The sequence below is a fragment of the Lagenorhynchus albirostris genome, chromosome 2, assembly GCF_949774975.1.
Source record: "Lagenorhynchus albirostris chromosome 2, mLagAlb1.1, whole genome shotgun sequence".
Taxonomy (NCBI): Eukaryota; Metazoa; Chordata; class Mammalia; order Artiodactyla; family Delphinidae; genus Lagenorhynchus; species Lagenorhynchus albirostris.
The window spans coordinates 38,018,046-38,039,040 of NC_083096.1; the positions used below are offsets into that span (position 1 = coordinate 38,018,046).

The 20,995-nt window shown below is 44.2% G+C and overlaps 1 protein-coding gene across 3 annotated transcripts in view; it reads left to right on the forward strand.

Annotated features, from left to right (window-relative positions):
• The first annotated feature begins 5,048 nt into the window (after nucleotides 1-5,048).
• HSD11B1 (hydroxysteroid 11-beta dehydrogenase 1) overlaps nucleotides 5,049-20,995 on the forward strand; it is a 44,881-nt gene continuing 28,934 nt past the window's right edge. The window contains exons 1-3 of one of the 3 annotated variants that reach the window (XM_060142115.1): nucleotides 5,109-5,126; nucleotides 6,121-6,188; nucleotides 20,267-20,380. In XM_060142115.1, coding sequence (XP_059998098.1) covers nucleotides 20,293-20,380 — 88 coding nt within the window. In that variant the 5' untranslated portion in view covers nucleotides 5,109-5,126; nucleotides 6,121-6,188; nucleotides 20,267-20,292. Of the gene's footprint in view, nucleotides 5,127-6,120; nucleotides 6,189-20,216; nucleotides 20,381-20,995 lie in introns of those variants that run through there. The other 2 variants (XM_060142116.1, XM_060142117.1) reach the window with 2 other exon arrangements.

A 20,995-nucleotide genomic window follows, 5' to 3' on the forward strand; every position in this document is an offset into this window, starting at 1 on the left:
TCTCAGCATCTGATTCCTAAGGGGCACGGTTTTCTGGGGTGGGCAGCAGGGAGGGCGGGCATTTTGGCGGAGGGGGTCTTCTTAACGTGAGCCCAGCGGAGAGAGCAGTTTCCTGAAGGTCAGGCAACACTTGCTTCAGGGCTCTGGACTCATATTGATGTTACATGCTTATAAGTCTGTTAAGGATTTGTTTTTGCTTTGTGTGAGGAGTGGCAAGAGAGAAACTTTTCTAAGTCCCACCAGACTCAGCATTTTAAGATCAGACGATAAATCAACTTCTGGGCTAGAGTAAGTGAATGAGCGATACTGATTAATTCCAGGGCGCAAAGCCTGTTTGCCATCTCAGACCTGTGCACCAGAGGGTCTCGTGGTTGATACCTCTTTCTTCCTAACTGTATTTTAGTGGAGGGGGGTGGGGACAGTGAGGGGGAAGGAGGGGTGGAGGGAGGGAGGAAACTAGCTAGCTGGTAGGAAAAGAGGGAAGGCAATCTCCCAAGAACATTTAATTGGATGTCTAGCTCTACCAAGCCCTTCTCCTCACAAACTGAATCACAGTAAGAAGTTCTAGGCTAGGAGGGGAAAAGACCGGTTGTCACAGTCCTGAGTCATCTTCCTCCAGGGACAGAACTTGCTCTGTGGTAATAGCTAGTCCAGTGGCTCTATGGGGCTCAGCATAGGGAATTTTAAACAATGGCTCTTAAAGAAGTAGTTAGGGGCATAGGCCTGATGCCACTCCCCTAGTGATTTTAATACGTCTCCTGCCCTAACCGGGTACAGACATTTCCCTCTCTCCATCCATGGCTATGCATTTTTGCCAAACATAGCAAGGCTCGTGCCCTCGCCTCCGACCAGACTCGCTCTCCACCACCACCCTCTTCCCTCACACACGCCCTTCCATTTTATTTCTGCCAACTCAAATCCTACCCAGTGTTCCTGGCCCTGATCTAGTGCCATCTCTGTCTGATACCTATCCTTATCACTCCAGACAAGAGAGCCGTCGGAATGGGGTGAGATTAATCAAGGGAAAAGACATGTATTTAAAGGAAAAGAAGAATATCAGTGGAACCACTGATCTCGCAGTTACCAAAATGGGAAACTCGACCCTATATTAAGGTGACATAACCTCACCTTAAATGACCAAAAAACTTCTCAGGAATTCACCCCATCTTATTCTTCAGTTTTCTTTCCCAAGTGCCTCTCCTATTATGTCTATTATTCTTCCACCTATGCAGCCACCCTCTGATCCAGCTGTCAGCTTCTCAAACCGCCTCCTGCACTCTCTAGCACATTCACCCCAAAACATCCCTGCCAGACTGGGGACTGTGACCTTCTTTCATCCTGCTGCTCCTCCCTCAAAAATGTCAGCGCCTAAGACCCCTGTCCAGGTTTTCCAGTGTCTCCATGATCTGCTTGCATCTCAGCCCTCCCACCTGATGTTCCGCATGAACCCAGGATCTTCCTAGTCCCTTCTGGTCTTTCACACCTTTTTTCACATTACTCTTCCCACCTGAATGCCCGTCCATCCACAATCGCCACACCTTCTGAAGCCATAGACCTCAGATTCTCCAAGAGAGGGATAATTTCAAATATTCTGCCTCTTGTCAAACTGTATATCAAATCATGTACTCCAATTTTTGGTTTAGAAGGTAATGCCTATATTTTTTGGTTTGCCTATATGTAAAACTATATATATTTTACATATTTGCCTAAATATATAGGAAATGCCTGTGTATTTTAGTTTCGAAGGGTATGCCTTTTACCTATACGTGTACAAACTACCCAACCCAATCAAATCCAAGCTATAGAAATCTTTTCTGTCCTCACTGATCTTTTCACTTCTCTGAATTCCTACAGGACATTCAGTCTGGGTCTCATACTGGATCACGCAGTAATGGACATTTTTGTCCCAGTTGTTTTATGGAGGTGATCAGATGTGAACTTGTACTACTTTCTAGTGAAAACAGATACTAGGTATCAACTGTGAGAACATTTAAAAGTTTCACACTTTCTTAGGAAAAGTTTGATTGTTGTGTAATCGTGGTAACCAGAACCAGTTTTAAACCCATTGGCTCAATCAATCACAACTCTCCTCAGGTAACACACTTTTACAAGCCAACCAATCAGTAACATTCCCTCACTTCTAAGGGTCATTTAACCATGAAGTGACTCAACCCCATAAATATATTTCAGAGTGCCAACCAATCAACAAATAAATATGCTTCTACAGATATCAGCCCACCTATGACCAGGAAAGTACACCAAACTCTGAACTTCCTGCTTTCCCAAAACCAAAAGATATACTTACCGGGTTCCTTGTGTTCAGACTCTATTTGTCCTTCAGATCTGCTGCCAGATAAGTCAGTCTCAACTATAGTCTGAATCTGATGAGTTTCACCGAGTTCTCACGGCTTCTAAAATTTCTAACCAAGTACGTCTTTGTATAAAATCATTAGATCTCAGTCTTTGTGTAAAGTAAATAGAAATTTTAGTTTACAGATGTACATTCTGGTAAATAATTATACCTAGGCCTTTGTATATGGCCATTAGACATTTTGTCTGGGAGGTATACTATTGAGTAATTAGACATAGGTCTTGTATAAGTTCATTAGACTCTTTTATTGGAGGCATACCATTTGATAACTGCATTTGCCGTTAAACTGCTAATCCCCTGCTGCTCACTTTGCTTTTTGCTTTTGTTTATCTATATTGTAAAGTTTTATTTTATGTGTTTTTGTTTTGTACTGAAAAGCCTTATTTCTGATACACAGATAAAGAAGTGTTCCATATGGAATGGCCCAGTAAGTCAACAATCCAATCCAAGCTGGTCCTAGGGGACAACAGTTGGAGCTCCATTAGATTGTGACCAATTCAGGAAAAGGTAAATGATCAAACTTGGCTTTGGGTCTCCTTAAAACTTTGTTGAGAGCCGCTCTCTATCTATCTCACCAAGGTGTAAAAGAAGGTCACTTTTAGTCTGTATTCTGAGGTCAAAGATTGTCAGGTCATTGATTACATGGCCCCTTCCTAACTTTTGCATAGAAAGGGAACCCAAGATACCATTCACAGGCACACATTCTTACTAAGTAGCCTTTCTTGTCTATCTTGGGTTCTTCTAATCTGCAAACTCCTCTTGGAAGAACTCCTACTTCCTGTTGCACTATAATCCCAGTTCTTGCACTTACTTCCATAAAGCGCAAAAACTGAGTTTAGAATAACGATCGTCAACATGGGGGAACTTTTGACATATCAAAATCAATAAATTAATTCATTTGAGGAACCCCCAAATAAATTAATACATTTAAGAGGAACCCCAGAAATCTAAAGAGTCAGTAGTTAGCTTCTTTGATTGGTATGCTGAGGTCTAAAAAACAAAATTCTAATTCCAACATGGTCTCCCGCAAAGACTCTAGTACTTTCTGAGGTCCACCCTAATTTCATTTCTCTCTCTTCCACCCACCTTTCTCCGACCTTCTATATGAAACACCCTTTTTTTCAGAGTTTTCTTTAGAAAAGATGCAATTTACATTGTAAATCTGCTAAACCAGAAGGCATCCCTAAAGAAGTGAAATTTAAACCCTGATCTGGAGCCATATTAAGAGTTAAAATTAAGGCTCTTCCTAAATCTCAGGAAGCCAGGTAAAAAAGTTTGACATAATTTAGGATTCTATTTGGTACTTATTCTTCTGGACTAGATCTTTACCAGCTAGTTCAGTGAATTGTTAATCCTTCAGCTGGAGAAAAATATTTAAAAGCAGCAGGGTTAGAAAGGAACATTTTAAATAAGTCAGCTGTGTAAAACGAAAAAAAAAGTGTTTTAAGGGGGGCAAGAAAAAAAACAGAAAACACAGTACAAAAGACAATTCTAGGGCTTCCCTGGTGGCGCAGTGGTTGAGAGTCCACCTGCTGATGCAGGGGACACGGGTTCGTGCCCCGGTCCAGGAAGATCCCACATGCCGCGGAGCGGCTGGGCCCGTGAGCCATGGCCACTGAGCCTGCGCGTCCGGAGCCTGTGCTCCGCAACGGGAGAGGCCACAACAGTGAGAGGCCCACGTACCGCAAAAAAAAAAAAAAAAAAAAGACAATTCTAGAAGGCTTTCTTTTAAAGATACAGTGGACAAAAATTCAAAATTATAAGTTAAAAATGAAAACAGACTTCAGGAAACTTTCAAAGAGCATTCTGGAGTAAACCCAGCAGTTGAAGTATTAACCCAGGACCTGGCAAGGAGCAGGTGTTCATTAAATATTTGTTGAATATACAATAAGTAAATGGATGAAGAAAGTAAACTTTTTGATGACCCATTGTTATCCGTGCCTTTAGTCCAAAAGAATGGAAACCTCTGAATTGGGATGTGACCCTCCATCATTAGTTGGTGTGAATCAGGCTGGCATTACTGTCCCTACTTGTGGAGACCCTACCCCATGTGGATCCGTCTCCCCACTGCCGTCCACTCCACACTCCCCCTGATGTGATCACCGTAATGGTCTATAAGTCATCTCGATGATTCCTAAGCAGTTTATAACTAAGAAACGCGTAGACACGCAGCCTCACAGAGTACATTAGGTTGCTGGTCTCTCTGGGTGGGAAAGGAAAATCTGCCCAAACCCAGTTCTTGTTTTAATTATTTCCTTTGAGGCAAAGCCAGGAATCTGAGAGTGAGCGCTTGCTAAGGGTGGAACAGGGGTTCTGCCTGGTGTGCCTCTGGCATGTTCAGAGCTAGCAATAGTAATGGACAAGTCTCCAGGGCAACCAGGACCACTTCCAAGCATTCCCACCGTGGGCTGCTGCAGGGGCCCTCTATTCTTTGGGGAGCCCTGAACTGGGCTCATCTCCCAGTGCCTCCTGGCTGCAAGCTCAGTCCTAGCATGAGGGCTTTCTTCCTTGGCCCTTCCTTCACCTTCTTGTATCAGGTGGCAGACCAGCTGGTTCCAGTCCCGAATCAGATCTTCTGACTCCTCCCAGAAACCAACCACCTTCTGAGCAGGAAACCCTGCCCCTCCCCAAAGAGTGGGAAACCGCAGAGGAAGAGAGAGATGAAACAGAAGGGAAGGCAGAGGAGGAGGGAGAAAAGAAGCAAAAGAAAAAAGGAGATCAATAAAAAGAAGTCAAATCTGGTTGAAACCCCAAGGTAAGACTTTTTTAAATCACAATAATATGTAATAGCATCACCATTTGTGTCAGGGCCTAGTCCATCGTAGGTCCTCAAAAAACCGCTATTGAAATAATGCATCTATTTGGAATAAACCGGAGGGCTGGGCTGAAAGAGATTTCAATGTCAAATGCTGGTCAAAACAAGAAACAAAAAGAAATGCCCGATGAGCTTTGCATTCTGTAGGAGGGAAGATGTGATAAAACACAGATGGAACCAGATGTCTGTTACTGGCACTGAGTACATTCTGATCATTTTGGGACAGAAAGTTAAGTTGAAACCAAAAATTGCAAAAATAGTTTCAAAAATGTCTGCATGTTCTTTTGAAATCATACAAAGATTGCAGGTCTTAAGCATTTTTATAAAGCGGCTTTAAAGTAATGACAGAGCACAAACACTATGCTGTAACTTGGGAACTGCTAAGAGTGCAGATATCTGCCTTTTGCATCCAATCATCAGCTAGTTTCATATTTTTAATATTGAGATCTAGAGCTTTGAAGAAGGCATGTTTTATCTCAAGGAGTCTTATTCAAAGGACCAAGGGAGGCCTGTAGTTGTCATTCAAAATTCTTCCTGTGCTGTTCATCTATTCCTTAATCCCAGCCCAGACTGCTGCTTAGGATACTGACATTCTGAGCCTTAGAAGGGTCTAATCAGATTTCAAAGCCCCTGGTTTCAGGTCCATTAGAGGAAACCTAACAGGAGCAAGAAATAGCATTCCCCACGCTCTACACCCCCATTTGCCCAAACGTTCCCTTGCCATCGATAGCTAGTACCATCCAGAAGGTTGCAGTTTACTGATCCAGTCACTTGGGGGAATTAAAATAGTTAAACTCACACTTTGGAAAATGCCTGTAGACCATGATGGTGTGTTTTCACAACACTTGGTTTTGAAGAGTCCTGCTCCCGCAACTTTTCCAACAGAGCTTACCAATTCAAAGGGACACACCTGAAGTGTTTATTTTTCTTTTAGTGCCAGTATTTTCCTTTGGGTTTTCTGTGAGTGCATCACAGACGGAAGCGGAAAGGAAGGCGGGAGAGGTAAGGAGAGATAGAAGAATCTCACTTCTGCTTGCTTGCCAAAATTTGGAAGGAATTGCCTTTCCCTCTTATGTATGATATGAAAATAAAATCCAAAAATCCTAGCTCTTTCTTGATGCTGATTTCAGTACAGCTAAAAAGCTCCATGCATCCAATTTCTGAGCTGGAACAAATCTTAAAGGTAATCTAATTCCCCTTGTTTGCCAGGTGAGGGAATTGAAGCCAAGACAGGGGCAGGGTCTTGCCCAAGGTCACATATATGTCAGTGGAGGAAGGGAGACTGGAACTCAATTATCTGGGTCCCACCCAGGCGCCTTGCAAGAAACTTTATACAAAAGAGCCCCAGATACCCAAGGACACATAAACACGGCAACTCCTGATTAAATAAAATAAAATATTCAGTTAAAGATGCTCAACTAATCCTTACTTGGCAGAAATGGAAAATGGGAAAAGATTTTCCTAATAGTTAAGCTTTTCTAGATCTGTTTTGTAACTGTTAGGAAACTGGAGAGTAGAAGGATTCAAGACAGATTTGTCATGAAAGAGCCAGAATATTTTACATTCCTACCATTGATCCAGCATTTTACATATCTTACCTCTTTATATAATCGCATAGTATCCTCCTTTTACAAGTAATATTTTTTTTTAATTTGCTCAAATTCACGGAGAGAATAAGATATTATTATTTCTGCATCTTTCGTTAGTAGGCCCAGCATCGTGCCGTGGACTAACGTGAATATTTACAGTTCAGCGGCTGTTGCATTCTTACTCAGGCCATTCCCCAACATGGACCCCTGCTCCAGCCACTTCAAACTACTTGAGGTCGCTCTGAGGTATCAAGCTATTTCTAGACTCCTTACCTAAACACATATAGCTCCCTCTGCTTGGCATGGCCTTCCCCCAATTTCTTCATCTCCATAACTTGTACTTATTTCTTCAAAACTTAGCCCCAGGGTCACCTCCTCCCTGAAGGCTTTCCCACTGCCCTGGGATGACTTGGCTGCCCTACTCTGTACTCCGTTAGCACCCTATGCACATTAGTATTACACTACTGTGAGCTTTGACTTACTTACCTACCCTCCTTATAGTTAACTAGAATCTCCTTGAAGGAAAGCATCAGATATTGATCAGCTTCTACAATACATTCCTGGCACCAAGCACAGTTTTGGACATTTATTAGTGCTCAATAAACATTTGGGGGAAATGGATGAATGAACAAATGAAAGATTTCCCCTCCTTTTCTTCCACGTAAATGATTTAATAAAAAGTCTCACTCCCACACTCTTGAATTTTGGATATCTTGGGAGGAATAGAAAATGGCACTACTATAGGCTTCTTCTCCTTTCAAACCTGACAGCCTGCTCAAAAGCACTCTCTAGGGTTATACGTGCCGGTTGAACAAACATTCATTTCTGCTCCCTTAAAAAATGCACTGATCACAGTACAGTAGAAGAATGTGCATGCTATAAATCACAAGGACAGAGGACCAGGATGGAGACAACAACAGATGAGAAATGCCAATACCCTTTCAGAAGATGGAAAGTGGATGGACGAGGGATAAGTGACTGAGCAAACTGGAGACTGCTGAAGCCCAACAGCCCATGGAGGCCAAGAAGAAGCCACAGAGCCCAGGAGAGTCCCAGGGATCAGGCCACCAGAAACCTCAATTCAGAGGGAGAGATGGGAGCAAAAATAGGAAGAGATGCTCCGAATCCCCTTTCTTTCCCTCCAAGAAGAAGGAAAGTTTATTTTCTGGAGAAATCGGCCAAAGAGATGCCAGGCTCAGGGACATCAGGCACAGCAAAGGGTGGGCTTAGGCAGGGAGCTAGAAACAGAGGGTTAGAGGAAGACGCCATCCTGAAAGATGAGACTCCTCAGCCCCTATCCTGACTCAGATCCCAGAACACGCACAGCCCTCTGCATTCTCCTTATTCCAGCCCACCCCAGGCAGAAGAATGAAGCATTCCTCCTTGTACAAAGTATACAACTAAAGAAAAAATGATTACAGACACTGATATTTGGGGGTCCCCCAATGATACTGCCGACTTCCCTCTGGGTTATCCTGCAGTGCATTCCCGTAGTTGACAAGCCCTGCCCTTACACACAAAGCTTCCAACAGCCAAGGAATTGACTCCAAAGATCACCAAGCATAAAATGAAAGCCCCTGATATTGCCGATGGAGACCCCAACGTAGGTAATTCAGGGAGCAGAAGAAATCATTAACAACAGCCCTGGCAACGTCAATATCCCCCCCAGAGATAAAGGAAGGCAGTGTATACATCAATGAAGATCAGGAAGTCAGTGTTTCTAAAAATAGTGGAGAACAGAAAGGAGCTTTTTAAAATAAAAATACAGCTAGAAATTTAAAAATTAAAAAGAAATACTGGAAGATAAAATTGACAAAATCTCCCAGAAAGTAGGACAGATAGGTTAAGAGATGAAAAATAGGACAAAAACAATAAGAAACTTACAGGATCCATCCAGGAGCTCTGACATCTTCTAATAAGAATTCCAGGGCTTCCCTGGTGGCGCAGTGGTTGAGAGTCCGCCTGCCGATGCAGGGGACACGGGTTTGTGACCCGGTCTGGGAGGATCCCGCATGCCGCGGAGCGGCTGGGCCCGTGAGCCATGGACGCTGAGCCTGCGCGTCTGGAGCCTGTGCTCCGCAATGGGAGAGGCCACAGCAGTGAGAGGCCCGCGTACCGCAAACAAAAAAACAAGGATCAGGAGTCCAGACAGAAATTGAACTTCTCAGTATCAATACTGGAAGCTAGAAACCGAAAGGCAATGCAGCAATGTCTTCCAATTCCAGAAGAAGATAATCTCCAATCTTGAAATCCTTACCCAGCCAAACAATGAATCAGGGAGAGGGTAAAGTAAGGACAAGCAGGCAGGGCTGACACGCTGGGCTGTATGTGGCCAGGGTCTGATGGACTAAAGCCCATGTAAAGATGTTCAATGTAAAATAGCACTCCTGCATCCAAGGTCTCAAAAAAAGTTCCCTACCATCATGAAGAAATAAACCAAGAAAAAGTCGGGGTTGCCAGGTGGATGGCAAAGGGAGGTCCCATCTACCAGCCTATCAGGCTCCTAGTCCAGATTGGAACAGGAAGAATGGGGCTCCCAGATGGATGTCTCCAAGGGAAAAAATAGAGAGCTTGTCCAATTAATTTGACCACTTTATTTGAGTTGTATTGCCCTTACTGGAGGATTTGGAGAACATGACAACTGAGTAAGCAAACAAACAAAAATGAGGTGATTATTGACTCCCGGGTCGGGGGTGGGGAATAGAAGAAAAGAAATGCAATCATAATACATTATATTGCTGAGCTGCAAAAAATCCGTCATAATAATATGAACACTGACTATTGATTTAATTAAAATTGTAATTTAATAGTGTTAGGAATCTAGAAGGAAGGGAATGAGTATCTGTGTGTGCTGTTTAAAAAAAAAAAAGGAAAAGTCCTAATATTCCATAGTGGAAAATCAGTACATAATCTCTAAAACTGCAAAATCAAGAAATAGCAGTAAATGTTTTTAAATATGCAGTTAATTCCCAGAGGAAAGAAAGAAGATTTTAAAACGTGGTTGCCTCTGAATGGGATTAGGGCATGGGGAAGGGATAAACAAGGATTGCTGTTATCATCATAAGCCTTTTGATATCATGTGACTTTGTAGCGCCTCTCATGTATTATATTAATAAATACAAAAAAGAAAGAAAGAAAGAAGGAAAGAAAGAAAGAAAGGAAGGAAGGAAGAAAGAAAGGAAGGAAGGAAGGAAGGAAGGAGAGAAAGAAAGAAAAAGAAAGAAAGAAAGAGGGAGGGAGGGAAGAAGAAAGAAAGAAAAGAAGAAAGAGAGGAAATGGCTCAGTTATAACAACATTCATGGATTACATTCCACTTACCACTCAACATGTTGATGGCTGGAGCCATTAAATTCAGTCTCAAACAAGCTATATTTAAAGTATTTACCTAATTACCCAGAAGAGTTTCCCAGTCTGTCTACCTAAAAGTTACTTCAGAATCACCTGGGGAGCTGTGCAAAAATACAGATTGCTGGGTCCCACCCTTGATGGTTCTGATTCAACAGGCCTTGGTGGGGCTTAAGGATCTGCCCTTAGTTCCCCCAGATTATTCAATTGCACAGCAAGTTTTAGGAATCACTGGACTAAAGCAGAAATTGTGAGTGCGTGTAGGGAGGAGTGAGGGAGGGGGGATTATGTGATTTGTGTGTGTGTAACTGTTTCTGTGTGTATGTCGGTGTATTGCGAGTCTGTCTTCCTCCCTCCTTCCTTCTTTCATCTTCTTTTATCTTAACCCATAAACCCCTGTGGACTGCTGAAAACAATACCAGAAACAAAGACCCCATCCCCATGATTTTAAACCCCAGCCGTCTGTGCTTTCTCGCTCAGCCCTGGGGCTCCCTCTTCTGGCAGAAACCTGTTAAAACTCGTAGCATCCTAAACCTAGAAATTCTCCCTCCGTTCCTGTAAGGCCATTTTCCTGGGTGATTTCCAAGCCCTCAAACTTCGTGAACCTCCCATCAGACAGAAAAGGAAAAATTCCACCACCCTGGGAAAGACTTTCCTGCCTCACAGGTGTGAATGCACGAAGATCAGGAACGGCGCGGGATGAGGCAGGTATGAGAATAGAAGTTACCTACTGTGGCCAAATCCGAGGAAAAGGAGACCTTAAGGAGTTCAACTCCCCGCCTGCTTCCTCGCCCTCCTCCAAGAGAGATGGACACATGGGGAAGCCTTAGCCATCTGCCTCTCAAAAATCGAAGGAAGGACACACGCTAGGCTAAAAAGCTCACGGAATTTCGAAGCAGACCGCAGGAGCTCAACAGCCACCCTCACCTTCCTTCCTTGAGTCTCCTTTCTGGAGCCACGTGCCAGCTCGTCGGACCCTGTAAATCCAGCGATTCCGCCTATGCACGCTGTTGGATCTTTCCCATACGCTGAAAATCTGCTCAGCCCAGCACAGGGTCTGGCACAGAGAAAATGCTCCAAAACATTTGAATGAAACCTTAACTCACCGCTATCCTAAAAGTCAGAGCCCTCCTTCAGATCTGCGTGCCTCCCAAGCTCCTCGAATGTCCCCCTTCTCCACACTCACACGAAACATGTCCTTTCCTTCTGTACATCACTCCTCAACCCTTAGCATCCTGGCTTTAGTGCCTTCACGACTCTGACAGGTCTCCAGCGATTCCCATTCCCAGACCCGATGTACTTTGGTCGCTTCTCATCCTCCTTGACCTCTCAGAAGCTGTGACCTCTCGCATCTCGTAGAGACCACCCTCCGCCCACCCCCACTCCTCCCCCAGGTTACCTGTTGCCTCAGGTCCTCCCGCTGCCTGTTCCTCCTTTGCTCCGCTCCACCAGTTCTCGTCTTCTGTGATATCCCACTGCGCCCTTCACCCTCTCCCTGGGGGTGTCATCTGTCTGCTTTTAACTTTAGCTTACGTGATTTCATTCTCCCAGATCAATATCTCTAGCCTAGAGATTTCTCCTGACCTTCAAATACCTAGCAGACCTATTTATTTGAGTGTATAAGAGTCTGTTTCCATTAAGCACTCAGAAAATGCTTTCTAGCACTTGCACCATGTGCAAGCACCGTGCTAAGCACGGGAGATACACTGGTGAGATAGATCAAGCCTCTGCCCTCTCAGATCTGTGTGTAATGGGAAAAACAGACAAATGAGCAACTGTGAGTACAAAGTGATGGGAGCTATGATAAGAGAAATACCCAGTGTTTGGTGATACGTTACATGTCCAAGGGAGGGCAGGGAGGGTGACTTCAATGGGTAGAACCTGAAGGATAAGAAGGAATGGGGGTAGAGTGGTGAGAGGTTCCTGGGAAAGTATTTCAAAGCTTACAAAGAGCTTGTTAAAGCTAAAATAATGTGTTTGGACTGTATTCTAAGAACAATCAGGAGTCATTGAAGAAGAATTGGGTGCACCGAAGCCCACAGGGCACTTCCACAGTGTTGGCAACAGTCAGGTCTTAAGGTGGTTGGTAGGCCAGCAAGGTTTTTCCTTCATTATCATGCCCCCTAAATTGTTCATGTCTTCATCTATTGTTTTGTGCATATCAAATGTTTCACAAACTTTTTAAAAAATAAATCAATGGATTGGAGAAGGTGGGATAGGCAGAGAGAAGAGTGAGGATAGTCACAGCGAGGGTGAGGATGGAATGACATGGATCTAGAGATATCCAGGAGGTAGAATTGCCTGGGCTTGGTAAGTAATGGGATGTGGGGAGATGGGGAAGCAGGAGTAAAGAAGGACTTCCAAGGTTCTGGAGCATTCACTGGATGGATGCTAAAGCCCTTGATTGAAATAAATCACAAAGTCATTGGAGAACAGTTTAGCAGTTTCTTTAAAAGTTAAATATAGATTTACCTCACAACCCAGCAAGACCACATAAAGACTTTCACACCAATGTTCATACAAGCACTATTCGTAATAGCCAAAAAGTGGGAAATTCTAAATGTCTGTGAATTAGTGAATGGATAAACAAAACATAGTGTATCCATACAGCGGACTAGGATTTGGCAATAAAAAGGAACAAAGTACTGATACATGCTGCAATGTGGATGACCCTCAAAAACAGGATAAGTCAAAGAAATCAGGCTCAGAAGATCACATGTTATGTGATTCCACTAAAATGAGAGACAGAAACTTAGATTATTGGTTGCCCAAGCCTGGGGATGGGGACTTGTCAATGGGTAAAGATGAACCTCTGGGGGGTGATGGAAATGTAAAATTGGATGGTGGTGATGGTTTCCCAACGTCGCAAATTTATTAAAAACCATTGAACTGTACACTTACCACGAGATACTTTTCTGGTATAAAAACGGTACTGGGATTCCCTGGTGGCGCAGTGGTTGAGAGTCCGCCTGCCAATGCGGGGGACACGGGTTCGTGCCCTGGTCCGGGAAGATCCCATGTGTCGTGGAGCGGCTAGGCCCGTGAGCCATGGCCGCTGGGCCTGCGCGTCTGGAGCCTGTGCTCCGCAACGGGAGAGGCCACAACAGTGAGAGGCCCACAAAAAAAAAAAACCAACAACAAGAAAAACGGTACTTCACAAAAGCTGTTAAAAAAATAATCAGGGCAGTTTCGGCATGTGGAGTTTGAGGTGTTTAGAAGGCATTAAGAGGGAGAGGTGGAGTAAACAGGTGGTTATGCTGCCTGAAATTTAGGATATAATGTGGCACAGGAGATAGAGATTTTTAATACTCATCAACTGAAAGATAGCAATTGGAACCATGAGAATGAGAGAAATCGCCCAAAGATAGAAAGGAGGAAAGAGTGAGGACAGAATCTAAAGAACACCAAGGGGAAGTAGTCTGAGGAGGAAGAAGAAAGCCCAGAGGCTATATATGGACAGAATCCAAGGGAAGAAGATGCTTGGGAGCAGAGGAGAGAGGCAAGAGCAGAAAGGGCTCCTGAGACATCAGATAAGTGAACAGAACCAAAAAGCGGAAGACGTGGTGGGAAAATCTACCTGCGTGTGGGTTGGGGAGCCCAGGAACATTGCTCAGCAGAGCTCCAGAGCTTAAGCCAGAGGACGAGGCCAGGCCCAGCGTGGCCCTGGGAGAGTGAAGAGTTGATGGAGGGAGGGGGGCTGGATTGATGAGCCCGAGGTGGGCAGGGGATCCTGAATTTTCAGCATAAGGCTGTGAGGGATGCAAAAGGCCAGTGAACAGGCAGAGTGCTGGGAAGGGAGTAGGGTGCCGAGGCTTCATGTCTGGCCGTAAACGCCAGAACAACAGATTCCAGCAGTAAATGTGTATGGCCCTCAAGGATGCGGTTCTGCTTACTTCTCCTGGCTGATTTCGCCCCACGTAACCCCACCCCTTGAAATTCAGTGATCCTGCCACGTGGAATTGTTTGCAGTTTCCCAAACACTCCATTCTCTTCCACACCTCCTTCTATTTTCTCACACAGCTTCCTCTGCATGGAATGTGCTACAGACCAACCCTCCTCTCTCTCCCACACACTCTGGAACCCTAGCAATGCTCCCTCCTACCCTTCCTCACTTGCCTGGAGTATTCCTGCTCCTGCTTCAATACGGATCAGGGTTGACCTCTCCTCTGAAGCCTGCCCTACTTGCCCATCCCCCACTTTGAGAGAGCTATTTCCTTCTTTACTCCCCACCGTAGACTTCCATCACAGCACTGGCAATACTTTACACATTTCATTTATTGCCATGTCTAGTGCCTTCTAGGACTTGGAAGGCTTTTGTTCTTTCATAGGTCATAGGATCTGATCGGTCGTACAACCTAAATAAATGAAGTCACTCAGCCAACATGCGGCATGTACCCTTTTCCTCCTTTGCTACTTATAGCCCTTTGGGAGCTGTCTGTGGCCGGGCAGCTGGATTCCATTGCGGGGAAGGTACACAAGGTGTTCTCACCTCTGCTATCACTAGCCATGGTCAAGGATGCTTTGTCCACACCTAAGGTACAGTTTCTCCCAGCGTTCCCAAAGTTCTGTGCCAATTCCAGGGTTGCCAGATAAAACTCAGGGTACCCGGTTAAATCTGAATTGCAGATAAACAATGAATAATGTTTTAGTATTCGTATAATCCCGTGCAATAGTTGAGATTATATAAATCCTCAAAAAGCATTTGTGGTTTATCTGCAATTCAAATTTAACTGGGTGTCCTGTCTTTCTATTTGCTGAATGTGGCAACCCTACTTCGCCCCTAAGGGAAGTGGCCTCCCTCTAATGCTGTAGTCACTGGCACCCTAAGAATCCCACCTGGCGGAGGCTGCTATGCCAACCTGATGTGCTTCCTGAAAGCTGGGCTGAACAACCAAGAAAAAGCACCGGGTGGCCGAAGCCGTGCGGTAGCTTTGCCGGAGTCAGTCCTCTCCTCCCCGCTGTGTGGGCCTCTCCCATGGAGCCCTGGTGCTGCCCCTGTTTCACCAAACTTTCTGGGGAGTAACTTTACAGTTACTGTGCATGGCTACTCGGAGCTCCAGGGCAAGTTCACGTGCCATAGACCAGAGGAAAATCTTGAAAAACTGCATGCAAGTACGTATTTAGAATTGTCTCTGCCCTACCCACACTGAGGGGGCAGGGATCGGGCCAAACTCTGGGCCTCATTAGGGTACTTGCTCTTTCCCAGGAGGCTCTCGGCTCTCCCAGGCAAACACATTCCAGGTAGTCTGCCTCATCAGTCCCCCTGCCATGGACTACATGTGACTGGTAGGGACAGGATGGCAGACACAGGGCAGGTTATCCCATCATTTTCCTGCATCTGAGCTTCCATTAGTAGGAAAAAATGAGTAAATCTGTGCATTAGGAGTAGGGTCCTACAGAAGGGTTGACAAATAGAACTTCCCCTCTTGTTAGGTATACAGGGGAGGGAGAAGAAGGGGACGGGGTAGGGGAGGAAGGGAATCCATGTTATTAGACAAAATGATGTAAAATGATAGTTGTGTCGACAAAAAATGAATCAGTTGATCTAAGAAAGAAAAGGAAATTTTTATTTGAGTCAAATTTGAGGGTTACAACCCAGGAAAATCATCTCAGAAAGTTCTGAGAATTGTTCTGCCCGTTAGAAGTCAAGCCACAGTTATATAACTTTTCTGAGACAGAGGGCTGTATTATTGACGTATAATGACGGATTATTGACAATTTACATAATCCACATCTAAGCACCATGAAGGACTGTTATCTTTAAGGAATTGTCTTATTGGTGCTAGGAGAACATCGCTCTTATGGTTGAGCAGGTATTTCTGTCGATGGGGAAGGTTTGGGCCATGCATAATACAGATATACAATGCACAGTGGGAGGAGAAAGGAGGCCAAAGGGCAGCGAAGATTTTTTGTTTAAATTTTTCTTGTCTTGCCATAAAATGAATTTAATGAATTTCATTTTACAGCTGTTTCCATGGCTAGAAACAGATTTTGGCAGCCATGGCACAGACTGAGGAGTCCTTAAAACAATCGGACCAGAGGAACTGGATTGGGGTGGGGAACAGGGTGGGAGGATTGAGGAAAGGGGAGAATTTTATGCGTTCTAACATTATGCTAAGATCGTTTCCTGTCTCAACCTGTTGGTGCCACTTTCCCAGAGAAGGCAGAACCTCGGAATAGAGAGGGTTCACCCACCTTTTACTCCAAGGTCTGCCCACTGTTCCACTGGCAGGATTAGTTTTCACAAGGAAGAGACCACTTTCTTAACAAAGCTACCAAACAGTCCCAGAAAGCCCTCCAGATGCTGCTGCTTCAGAAATGACAGGTGCTCCTTGCATGATCTACATTTTATGCCAAATGCACAGGAATTCCCCTGTGGCTGCCCCCCCTCACGTGTTTGCCACTTCCTGTGAGTCCTCCCAGATCTGGCCCATCCCTCCGAGGCCCTTTCCCATTTAACAACACGGCACATCTTCTCACCATCTCGCTTTTCTTGACCCCATTTATTTAGGTGGGGCTGATCAAGTCGGAGAGAATTCCTGGCTGGGCTCAGCCATGCACTTCCAGCTGAGAGTGACCCATGCTACATGGGTTTTTGAAAATGACCAGGTCATGTTGAGGGCATTTCACTGAAACCCTGCTCTAAAATGTAGGTGGTCAATGCCTTACAAAGGAGGAGCAGCGTGAAGGAATGAACAGCTCAGTTCGTTGCTATGACAGTGAAAGAAACTTTACTTGATTGGTGAAAATTTGTCCAAACAAATGCTAGGTGAAGTGTTCATATTTCCTTTGTCTTTTTTTCTTTCTTTCTTTCTTTTTTTTTTCAATTTGTTGAGCACCGCCAGAAGAGGATTAGGGGGGTGGGGGTTGATCAGCTCTGGCCAGAATGCTAAATCTCAGTGACTTCCCTGGATTAAATCAGGCTCCAGAAAGACAGCCATTTTCTCATTGCTGCAGTGCCTTGGAAACACTAAAACAGCAAAAGTTCACTGAATGCCTATTTTGGAGCAAAGCTAGAAGGAGATGGAGAGAGGTAAAGATGAAAAAGACATAGTCCGTGTCCGAGTTGACAAGCTAATGAGAGAACCAGGCATGTAACTATAGACATACAGTGGATCCATGTGTATTACATAATGTGGTCCAAGTGTGGTTCCCCGGGTTCCTGAGACCCTCTTGGGAGTTTGAAAAATCAAAACTGCTTTCATAATCATACTAAAACATTATTTGTCCTTTTTCCTTCTCCTTCTCTCATGAGTTTCCCCAGCCTACAGGATGTGTAATAACACAAAGCTTAATACATGGATGCTTATGTATTCTTGAGCTAAAAAAGAAATTCTCAGTCAATTTCTAATACATCCATGTCAATAGGTAAAACCACATACGCAAGAATTCTTTGAGATCCTCAATGATTTTTAACATTGTTAAAGGGATCCTGAGACCAAAACTTCTGAGAGCCTCTAAGATTGAATGTCATCAACCATTACGCAGTGTCCTCATTCTCACTGATGCATTTTATTGATTAAAAATTATGTCATCAGGGACTTCCCTGGTGGTCCAGGGTTTAAGACTCCGCACTTCCACTGCAGGGGGCACCGATTCGGGTTCGATCCCTACTCGGGGAACTAAGATCCCGCATGCCACGCAGCCACAAAAAAAAAAAGATATAAAAAAAATTATTTCATCAAAGTCCATGAAAATTATTTTCTTGGATGCTCTCTCTGTATTCCTATTTTCCAACATGATAGCTCTTTGGCCATCTAATTATTAATCTGTTTGCAGCGTTTTTTATGTGTCTGCATTTAAATGTGTCTTTGGGGGCAGCACAACATTGGACTTAATTTTTTTTTTTTTTTTTTGCCGTACGCGGGCCTATCACTGCTGTGGCCTCTCCCGTTGCGGAGCACAGGCTCCGGACGCGCAGGCTCAGCGGCCATGGCTCACGGGCCCAGCCGCTCCACGGCATGTGGGATCTTCCCGGACAGGGGCACGAACCCGCGTCCCCTGCATCGGCAGACGGGCTCTCAACCACTGCGTCACCAAGGAAGCCCTGGACTTCATTTTTTAATTCAGCCAACAATGAGCAATAGTTGACTTGTTTGTTTTATGTTGTCACCTACAGTTCCTCCTGCTCGTTGCTATTTTTGCTTTCTTTAAATTTATATTTTCTGTAGTGCACTTTAAAATTCTTTTTTTGTGTGTGTCAGGCAATAAACTTCCCTAATCTGTTCATCTTTCTATCATTTTAGCATCATCAGATTTGAAAGTCATTTTCCATTGTTTCCTATATTTTTGCTATTAATAGTATAGTATTAAGAAAATAAAACTTAAATTCCTTTTCCTGTAGAGATGAAAATGGAGTCTAGTGTGTAACATATCTTGGTGGCATAAAGTCCTTTATAAAACTATGCCTATAGGTCTTGTAGTTCTGACACTATGTAATGTAATTTTCCACTTGATTTTTAAACAACATGTTTTCTGGGCTTCCCTGGTGGCGCAGTGGTTGAGAGTCCGCCTGCCGATGCAGGGGACGCAGGTTCGTGCCCCAGTCTGGGAAAATCCCACATGCCGCAGAGCGGCTGGGTCCGTGGACCACGGCCGCTGAGCCTGCGCGTCCGGAGCCTGTGCTCCGCAGCGGGAGGGGCCACAGCAGTGAGAGGCCCACGTACCGCAAAAAAAAAAAAAAAAAAGTATTTAAAAAACATGTTTTCTATTTTGTCCTCCATGAACCTTGAGCTCTATGTAGCCCTCAACTGTTCTCAAATCTGCATTGTTTTCTGGAAGTGAACTTCACAGCTGTGGACCTTTGTTGACAAATTATTTCATCTCCTCTGGGTCTTAACTTATTTTCCCTTGCTCTGAAGTGAAAATTCAGTGAGTGTTTCCAGATACTGTGCTTGGGGTCATAATTCAATTTCTCTTAATCTTGTGTGAATCCTCCAACCCCCGCCCTCAACCCACATTCCTCCTCCAAAGCACAGGTACCTATTCTTATTGCCATATTTAAATGATTTTCTTGGCTACGCTGGTAACTTGCAGAATTCTGGATTTGCTCTGTGATAGGGTAATGTGTATGGTTTGGTTAGTTGTTTTTAAGTTGAAAAACTTAACAATACTATATCTTAAATTCCTTCTTTGAAGATTGAGCCTTAATGAATTCTTGCTACAGACATACCAAGGTGGTTATTTCTATATTTCTGTGATAAATTCTAAATTAGTAGGAGTTTCTCCCCCCTGGTCCTTTTACTGTTACTAGATCAATTTTTAGCTGGATGTGGGCTTTTCAGGCTAGCTTTGCTTCAACGATGCTCATTCTTGTTTCTTCTACGTCAAGTCCCCTCTTCCTACCATCCTGTTCACGTTCTTGGTCCTCTGTCGCATTTATAAGACCTACTTTAACAGCTTAATGCCTTTTTTTCTTGGCACTCATTATTTCTTCTGTATTTGCTGTTAAATTAATAAGTGTACATTCCATTGCACTTGCCTGAGAGTCTTGACCCGGTCATGGGTTTCCCGCCATCTGGGTTCTGGCTGGCTTGCATTCCCCTTTGATGTTGTAATATTGTTCATTGAACTTAAGTGTGGGATTTATAGGGCTTCTTTGCTTTTTTTTTTTTCTCCAAAATGTGCACTTTTTTTTTTTTAACTAAGCTTATTTTTCTGTTTTGTGCTGTTATTTTTAATTGCTTCCGACTAGGAGGTGGGGCTGAGAATGAGACTTGCTTGACTTTGGCTCTCTTTGCTATTACTCACACTTCCCCAGAAGCCCTGTGCACACTTTCTCTCTGCCTTTGATATACCACTTTTGAAAGGCCGTTGATTCCTGGAGTAAACGGCATTAAGAGGAAGACGGGCTCAGGGTAGGGATGCTCTGGAATCCCGTCCTGTACAATCATGAGCCTGGCCATCTGGAAGTCTCTTCTTGCTCAATGAAATGGAGTAAACATTGTCCATTATGAAATCCACCACACAGGCTGCCAGGGACGAATGGGATCCCACCCAAAGCCAATCGCTGCTCTGACAGGGAAATTGGCTAGGACTGCCTGAGACTAAACCAGCCTCCCCCATCCCTGATGTCACAATTCAGAGGCCGCTGCCTGCCTAGGAGGTTGTAGAAAGCTCTGTAGGTTCTCTCTGTGTGTCCTCCAGGGCTCCTCAGGCCAGGTCCCTGTCTGATGGCTTTTATGAAGAAATATCTCCTCCCCATTCTGGGGATCTTCTTGGCCTACTACTACTATTCTGCGAAGGAGGAATTCAGACCAGGTAAGTACCAATGTGTCTAATTTTGGAGGAATAGATTTAAAAACCCAGGGATGGCTAGAGTGTTTCTGAGGATAAAAAGGAGTTCTTGATCCCCAAAGTTGCTGGACAAGAGGGGACCCTGAGGTGAGACTGTGTTTCTATGTCTTCCAGCCACAGGCTGGGTAATAGGGGTGTAGGGAGGGGTAATCATCGCGTTAGAAGATTACCAAATAGTCCATGTTTTATTTGGCACCTTTGATCAAAAGCAATTTCAGATCTCTTACCAAAAAAATAGGGCTATTCCAAAATTCACAACTTGGCCAGATAATTGGGCTCTGTGGAGAGATGGATAAGTGGGACACAAGAAAGAATTCTGGAGTTGATGACTAAATAGAAGTGAGAGAAAATATCTGGAATCTCTCTGAGCACATGTGTTTTGATGACTCTTTGAATTTTATTTCAATTGAGCAACTGGATGAATCCAGAAATGTCTGGAACTCCAGTGTTTTAGCTGTTCTCTTTCCATAGGAGTTTTCAGAAAAGGACAGCAGGAAGGCTTGGTTTTGAGCAACCAAAGCAAACTCCCATTTCAGAGAATGTTTACGGAAGAGTTGATCTGTTCCTTCATTGATTTAT